Source organism: Aplysia californica, unplaced genomic scaffold (assembly GCF_000002075.1).
Source record: "Aplysia californica isolate F4 #8 unplaced genomic scaffold, AplCal3.0 scaffold00504, whole genome shotgun sequence".
Classification (NCBI taxonomy): Eukaryota; Metazoa; Mollusca; class Gastropoda; order Aplysiida; family Aplysiidae; genus Aplysia; species Aplysia californica.
Genome location: NW_004797774.1, coordinates 246,685 through 255,389, shown reverse-complemented (window position 1 = coordinate 255,389; position 8,705 = coordinate 246,685). Strand labels below are relative to the sequence as shown.

General features: G+C 41.2%; 1 protein-coding gene across 1 annotated transcript; it reads left to right on the top strand.

Annotated features, from left to right (window-relative positions):
* Window positions 1-14: 14 nt before the first annotated feature.
* Window positions 15-8,699, top strand: LOC101859356 (glyoxylate reductase/hydroxypyruvate reductase). The gene is made up of 4 exons (XM_005105972.3): window positions 15-423; window positions 4,835-5,057; window positions 6,656-6,826; window positions 7,585-8,699. Exons 2-4 carry the CDS (start codon window positions 4,835-4,837, stop codon window positions 8,187-8,189), a joined length of 999 nt encoding a protein of 332 aa, XP_005106029.1. The 5' UTR covers window positions 15-423; the 3' UTR covers window positions 8,190-8,699.
* The last annotated feature ends 6 nt before the right edge of the window (window positions 8,700-8,705 follow it).

Genomic DNA, 8,705 nt, shown 5'->3' with positions numbered 1-8,705 from the left:
GGTTCGTGACCCTTATAAACCTGCAGCAGGTCGGTGTGCAGGCTTTGGCAGGCAGCCAGCAATGATGTGCTCCTGTGCTCTCTTGTGAGACGCAGCCAGATGGTGTTTGCCTGTTGTTATTTGATAAGAGTGTTATATCGAAAAAAGAATTATGTGTAACACTGCATGGGTTTAAAGTAGCCAAGTGGTAGATTTGTACAGATACGAGTAACAGGTACTTTCCGACAGTGGAAACTTCTTGGTGAGTTAGAGTTCTCTTCGAGTCAGCAGTACATCTTCATTTCGTCAGGAACTTTGCAGCATTTCGTTTATAGAAATACAGTACAAGAAGCTCAAAATAACCCCTCCACATTGTTCCCTGTCTACTGACAAGTCGGTGGAGGATGCTCAAGGAAAAACGAGAGGCAGACACTATACACTAAAGTAAGTATCACGCATGAAGGGTAAGTATGTCCGTTTAGAGATGTGTAACTCTAGGTCAATGGCTGTGTTGTAAATCGAAAGACGTCACACACCTCCTACTGGTGTGTAAATTGTACGGTTGCATAATCTGTGTAAACTTGTGCGTTTCATTATGTATAATAAAGAAGAATACACATTCGTAAATTGTGTTATAATGGTATAATATAACATGTATATCATATAAATGACTAGCTGGCTGGATGGATGGATGGATGGATTGATGGATGGATGAATGGATAAATAAAAAGATAAGATAAGATAAGATACATTTATATTGTCCAGATCCTGGCACATTGGTTTGGTGTTTCACCATGTGTACACACACACACACACACACACACACACACACACACACACACACACACACACACCTACCCTCCGTCCCCCATTCCCTCACATTCTTTTTCATTTTCCCCGTCAAGGTAAACAATTCAATCACAAGGGGAAGTAAGCACAAATAAATACTAAAAATGTACATAAACATGAAAGAATGATGTCAATAGGCGGATATGAGACCATATCTTTTCATATAAACTCTGAGCGTGTCAAATTTTAACAAATGGCCAAACATTTACAGCCGACGATCGTCAGTTCTAATTGATCTGTGGCGATAAGACATGATGAACGCAACCCATAGCACAGTGGTCTTAGCTGTGTACATATGTAAAAGATTGGCGGGGGATGGATGGTGGAGGATCATCATCATCCGGTGCCTTGCCGACTGGCGTGGGCGATCATGGACCTCCACTTCCATCTGTCTTTCGAAGCAGCAATGGTGTCTGTTGTTCTTGCTGCTCCCAGCCATGTTGTCATCTTGTCCAGTATCTTTTCCCTCTGTCTGCCTCTACCTCTCTTTCCATCAAACTTTCCTGTTGTTACAATGTTCTCTAATGCTTCTTTCCGCATTGTGTGTCCGAAAAAATTTGCCTGTCGTTTTCTTATATTCGTGATAAGTTGTTTTCTATAATTTGCTTCAACCAGGACTTCTTCATTTGTTTTTCTAGCTGTCCATGGGATACGTAGCATGCGTCTCATGAACCACAACTCTGCCGCAACAATTGTTTTTTCCAGCTGTTTATTGATTGTCCATGCTTCGCACCCGTATAATAGGATTGGCTCGATGTAGCTTTTCATTACTCTTTTCCTCATTTCCAGTGACAGATTGATGTTTGTTAGTATCTGTTTCATCTTGTGGAAGGTTGCTTTTGCTTGGCAAATGCGGCTTTTAATTTCGGTGTGACATCTACCATCTGATGATATAATGGTCCCCAAATATCTAAAATGTTGTACTTGCTTGAGGGTGGTATCATTGATTTTGATATTGCATGTTGGGATTGGAGTATTTCTGCTTATCACCATCGTTTCGGTTTTCTTGATGTTTAGGTTTAAGCCCATGTTGTCACTCTCTTGTACGATGACATTTAATAGATTCTGCAGGTGTTTTTCATCTTCTGCTATTAGGACTGTGTCATCTGCATATCTTAGATTGTTTATATTATGTCCCCCTATCGAGATACCAGGCATTTCTTCTATGTATCTCATGATATTTTCACTATACAGGGAGAACAAGTCTGGAGAAAGTACACATCCTTGTCTGACTCCTCTTTTAATCTGTATGTATTCGCTGATGTCGTTTTCTATTCTCATTGCAGCTGTTTGATCCCAGTACATCCGTAAGTCCTTCCCGTCGATATTAAGAACTTCCAGCATGTCGATGATCTTGTCGTGCCTGATTTTGTCGAATGCCTTGGTGTAGTCTATAAAACATAAATGAAGATCTTTCTGAACTTCTAGGGCACGTTCTATTGTTGTTCTGATGACATATATGGCATTTACAGTGCCTTTTCCTTCAATAAATCCACATTGTTCTTGGGCTATTTCTGGGAGAATTTTATTTCTTATTCTCATCATAATTATTCTGAGTAATATTTTTGTTATGTGGCTCATGAGGCTGATGGTACGATGTGTTTCACATTCGTTTGCATTGGGTTTCTTTGGTAAAGCTATGAAGATAGATTTTGACAAGTCTGATGGAATATGTCCAGTGACATATATGTTGTTAAGAAGTTTTGTCAGTGTGGTGATTCCAAAGTCTTCTAAAGCTTTAATCATCTCTGTGGTGATGTTGTCCGGTCCTGCCGCTTTCCCATTCTTCATCTTTCGTAGTGCCTTGACAACTTCTTCTTTCATGATTGGTGGTCCCTCGTTGTTATTTTCCACTCTTCTTTGTTCATCTCTTTTGTCATTGTACAGGTCACCGATATATTCCGTCCAACGTTCTAGTATCTTGTCTCTGTCCATTATGATATTCCCATCCTTTGATTTGAGGCATCCTGTTGATCCACGTGTTCTTGTATGGCACACCTCTTTAATTTTTCTGTGTAGATCTTTTGAGTTCGCATTGGAATGATTTTCCATTTCTTCACATTCTTCTTTTAACCAGGTCTCTTTTGCTAGATTACATTTGTGTCTGATTTCTTTATGAAGATTCATATATTTTTCCAAATTGTTTTTGTTTATTCTTCGTTCCTCCATAAGATTAAGAATTTCTTCAGTCATCCATTTCTTCTTTGCTTTTGTTGTCTTTTCTGGTAGGACTTCTTTTGCAGCCTCATTTATAGATGTTTTAAGCAGTTGCCATTGTTTTTCTATGTCTTGTATTTCTTCTAAGGGAGCGAATTTGTTTTGTACAGTTATTCTGAATTTATCTTGCATTTCTTTGTTTGATTGTAGTATGGCCATGTTTAGTTTCATATTCTTTTTCTTGCTCATGTGTGTTTTTTTCAATCTGATTTTAAATTTTCCCACTACGGGTACATGGTCACTATAACAGTCTGCACCTGGCCGCGTTTTGACATTGAGCATCCCGTTTTTGTATCTTTTCTTGATCATGATATAGTCGATCTGGTGGGGGATATCGGGTGTTAATCGCCTTACAGGTCACTGTCGGGTTGGAGAGGAGGGGGGGGGAACCTGCTGTGCTCAAAGGCTAAAATGGAGAGTTGACTAACTGCCGAACCTAGCACTGTGGGGGATGAGCCGGACCAACGGGGAGCCTCAAGTGGAGGATTGCAAAGTGTGTGAGAGAGGGTGCTCAAGGATAGATAAGAAGACTATAACAGCACCTGGACATGGATGGCTGGTGTCACTATATATAGAAAATATTGATGGTCAAGGCTGAACAGAGGAGGACTGTCGTCAGGTAGTCAAGCTGTCCGTCTGTCTGTCTCTCTCCTCCGTGCCTCTGTCTCTCTGTGTCTCTCTCTGTCTCTCTCTGTCTCTCTCTCCCACTCTCCCACTCTCCCCTCATTCCCTTCCCCAGTGGGGACCGGACTGAGAGAAGGGAGAAGACAATCCGGTATCTCTCACTCCCCCAACCTGTCATAGTTCGTTTGGCGTGAATATGCCCATAGCACAGTTCGTTGATCGTGAGCTCTTTGGTTGTGAGATGTCGCACTCCACCCCCACCACCCCTCAATTTAAAAACCAAACACACACACACACACACACACACACACACACACACACGTAGGCTTACAATCACATGCATAATATAAATGAGCAGCGATAAAAACAATAATAATAATCGTAAGCTAGATACACACTCAATGTTATTTTGATGCATGCTCTAAGGTCGTAAGTGTACTTTTTTACAAGATGGTTAAGATGGAAGCATTTGATTAGGTGATGGTAAAAAATGACCCTCTATATCTTTCTTTGTTACAGATCAGAAGCCTAGGTCTTTTACTTCTGACTGATGTTTTTATTTGAGGGAACAAGGGATGTTTGTTGTCTAAAAAGACGGAATTATTTTTTTTTTAGTGCAAGTTGTATATGTACAATTCATCCAAGTATGGGAATGTACATGTTGAAATTTTACATGCTTTCCGTATTACTCGATTTAATTTTTCTTTATCTTGTTGTCTTGTGTTTTCGGCCCATGTTGTCGTACCAAAATTTATCCCACTTTCTATGGCTGAATGGTAGATCATGGACATGAAATAGTATGTACAGTATAAATTATGTGGATATATAAGTGTATAAATACAAAAATGATATATAATAATAAAGTATGGTAATTTATTAGATTATTGCAATGAGAGATTACTCCTTTCTTTCTTCCGTTCTTTCTTTCTTTTTTTTAAAAAAATGTATCTATTCTTTTTTTTAATTTATTCCTTCATTCATTCATATATTCGTTCATTTATTTACGGTGATTTCTTTCCCCAACGGACTTAGCAATGAGAGAGATACAGCTATTGTTGTAAAATGCTATACAGGTTGGGGAGCTGGGGTTAATGGCGATGGTGCAACCATTGAAGAGCTAGAGAGAAAGGGGGTGTTCATTACCCAAACAAACGTTACGTTTCAGATGGACACAGACGGTGGAAAAAATGTCAATTTACCGAAAGTCTTCATCTGTAACCCGATCCCTCTGCCCGGCTTGGAGCGTCTGAGACAGTCGTGTGACGTTTTTCTCCATGACTCTGAGCAAGAGATCTCTTTGGACGACTACAAGGAGGGCGTACGAGGGATGGACGCTCTCCTGGTACACCCTCCAACGCCCGTCAACGCCGAGATTCTGGACATTGCAGGTTTGTCTGATGTTTCAGGAACGAAACGGTTTTTTTCCACTTTTTTTTCTCCTTAATATGGATGTTTTTACACCCCCATCGACACAATTGGTGAAGCAGCGTGGTGGAATCAGGCTCTCGTCAATTTTTGGGCAAGTAGAGTTATTGGTAGATCATCTTGAAGTTTTTTCACTTGTCTTTATTTGGATGAAAGAAATATTCATTAATTTTGAATAAAAGTCGAGATATTTGCGAATGAAGGATGTGGGGTTACCTGTTTTCAGAGGTAAAATTAGTGAGAAAATGGCCGCCAAAGATTAGTCATTACCTTAGCTTAAGAGTCGGTGGTAACAGAAAATGTATATTTTTTGTGCTTTTGATCAACGTTTTCAGAAAAATCAAAACAGAAATTAATTCTTTTATGAGCATGAAAGGTGTTGAGCCAAAAAACAAAAATTTGATAAAAATTCACAGACCTGTGGAAAAATGCAAATGTATTCACTTTGATAATTTTGACGAGAGCCTGATTTCACTACGCTGCCTCATATTTAGATCATTTAGGAGGCGGGTCCGGCCTGGCCTGTTAGAGCCAGCCCAGCAAAAAAGGCCAAGATACTCGATAACAATGTCTACCACTCAGGAATCCAATTCAGGTTTCCTTCGCGCGACAGCAAGCACACCGATGTAATAATGATCGTATAGAAAAACGTATTTGTTTAACGCCCCCTATCAACACTATTTGGGTTATTTGAGAAGGGGGACCTCCGAGTTAAATGTCCATCTCCGAAAGGACAGAGCCAAACAGGACATTTGTGGAAAGTGTCACTCCCAAGAACACAACTTCCGATCGCGCTAAGCATCGAACGATTGGTTTGTCACAGGGACAGATACACAAAGATACGAAAGGGGCAGAGAGAGAGAGAGAGAGAGAGAGAGAGAGAGAGAGAGAGAGAGAGAGAGAGAGAGAGAGAGAGAGAGAGAGAGAGAGGGTGGGGGACAAAAAGTAGTGCTTACTTGTGCCGCTCTCCGCCATTCCCCTGCATTTTCGAGTAGGAAAAAACTAATCTAGATCTAATAATAGTCTGTTCGATGGACAGTTAACAACGAACAAGAAGGTGAAATATTTTCAGTACTTGAAGTTTGCATATTAACAGTAATGGTTCCTCTGATCGATTCAATTGTTCATGATATATGAAAAATTATACAAAGTTATAACAAGAAGGGTTTTTTTTAGGTGGGAGGGGGTTTTGTTTGGTTTTGGGGGGGTTTTCATTCTTTTTTCGTTTCTGTGACCACACTTATTTACTTGTTTTATTTTTTAAGGTGTCAAGTAAGGGCTTTCATGTGTGCGTGCGCGGGTGTATGTGAGTGTTCATTAGTGTGTTTATGTGTGTGTGTGTGTGTGTGTGTGCGTGTGTTGTGTGTGTGTGTGTGTGTGTGTGTGTGTTTATGCTTAGACGGGGAAAGGGAGAGAAAGTGGTAGATATGTATTGGCCATCTACAAGTCAATAATTATTGATAAAAGACTATTAATTTATAAAGACACAAAACGAATCCCTTTCAAATACATCTTGGGGAATAAAACGTAACGTTTTGCCATCTATGTCCGACTTGGGCAGGTCCACAGGTGAAGGTCGTGAGCACCATGTCCGTGGGAGTAGAGCACATTGACCTTGAAGAGTGCCGCCGACGTGGGGTCAAGGTCGGATACACTCCGGGGGTTGCCACAAAAGCTGTGGCTGAGATGGCTGTGACCTTGACCCTGGCAGCGGCCCGACGACTAAAGGAAGGTAGGCCTATCAGTATAACATTATTGTATTTGTTTTGTTTTGTAGAAGATTAAAGGCCTACTAGGTACAAATACAGTATATGATTTTCCGTCATAGGAGACCTTAGATAAAGCTAATTGTAGATGGTTTGCGTTGCAAAGACCAGATTTTACAACAAATAATTTTTAAAAAACATTAACAAGAACAAAGGCAAAAAACGTCTGGTTACATCCCAACTTCTTCGTGGTGGATGTTGTATCCTTCAGAAATAAACTGAGACAAAGTATCTTGTAAGCCCAAGAGGCTGCAACACTGTGTGTCTCCCAATTAACCGTATAGGTGCTTGTAGTAAAGTTTTTCTGAGCCTAATCAGCAATACATGACTAACAAAAGTAATGTGTTCATAGAGCTATGGAATGCCAATATTTTCGAGGGCGAAAAAAAATTATTTAAAATGAAATACATTGTATTTGTAGACGGTATTTTCGTAAATGATTCAAGTAAATTGATGTAGTATATAGGGAACCCCCGGTATAAATACATGTATCACACAGAAAACATGAATTTGATTCACAAAAGGAGAACTGTTCCACCAAGTATGTCTGTCTGTCTGCTGGGATTGTGTGTCCATTCAGACTGTATTGGTTCTGACAGGTAGGGTCAAAGCAGTCTGCCTCCCAAATGATCTATACTTTGTCGATAAGAACGGATAAACTTAATTAGCAATCTTTCTTTATTCCTTTTAGAACAAAAAAAAATCTTTTTGCGCTTGTCCTCAGCTCAGGCGTCTACTTATAGCGGCGAGTGGGGTACCAAATGGGAACACTGTCTCTGGATGTCTGGTCAGCAAATCTCAGGGTCGGTCATCGGAATCGTTGGTCTTGGCAGAATTGGGCTCGCCACAGCGCGCAGACTCCAAGCGTTCGAGCCGGCGAGGATCGTGTACAACGATATCAAGCCCAATCCAAACGATTCAAGTCTAAGTCTGGAGCTGGTGAGTTTTGAAGACCTCCTAGCTCTGTCTGACGTCGTAATCGCCACTTGCTCGGCTTCAGAATCTTCTGCTGGTATATTCGACGCTGATGCCTTTAGGAAGATGAAGAATAACGCCGTGTTCGTCAACGTTTGCCGCGGTAGCGTCGTGAACCAAGACGCCCTCTATGACGCTCTCACGACCAATCAAATCGCAGCGGCGGGGCTTGACGTCACAGTCCCAGAACCGCTTCCGACCAATCACAAGCTGTTGTCGCTACAGAACTGTATCATTACACCACACATCGCTAGTGCCACTGTGGCCACTCGCAACGTCATGTGTGACGTCACCGTCCGAAACATTTTTGCAGGACTGGACGGGAAACCGTTGCCATCCCCGGCATATGAATAACATGACCTGAAGAGAGAGAGAGAGAGAAAGAGAGAGAGAGAGAGAGCGAGAGAGAGAGAGAGAGAGAGAGAGAGAGAGAGAGAGAGAGAGAGAGAGAGAGACTTATACTTTAGGATTTTTATATTCAGCAAATAACGTAATCCGATGTGATGGTAAATCATGTGCGAGAAAGTGTAAGATCTCAGCCCTTTACTGTTTCTGGGAGTTCGGTATGATATTACATCTATGCTCATGGTGACTCTGCCAATTGGTTTCAAAGATAATTATTTAGTGTGTCTGTTTATTTGTTGTCCCGATCCTGGGACCGCTCGGGTCTCGATCAATCACAAGCTGCTTCGCTGGAGAGCTGTATCATTACTCCGCTAATCGCTTGTTCCACTGTGGCCACTCGCAATCTCATGTGTGACGTCACTGACTGAAACATTCTTGCAGGCCTGGACGGAAGCTGTTGCCATCCCTGGCATATAAATAACAGAACCATCAGGGGGGAGAGAGAGAGAGAGAGAGAGAGAGAAA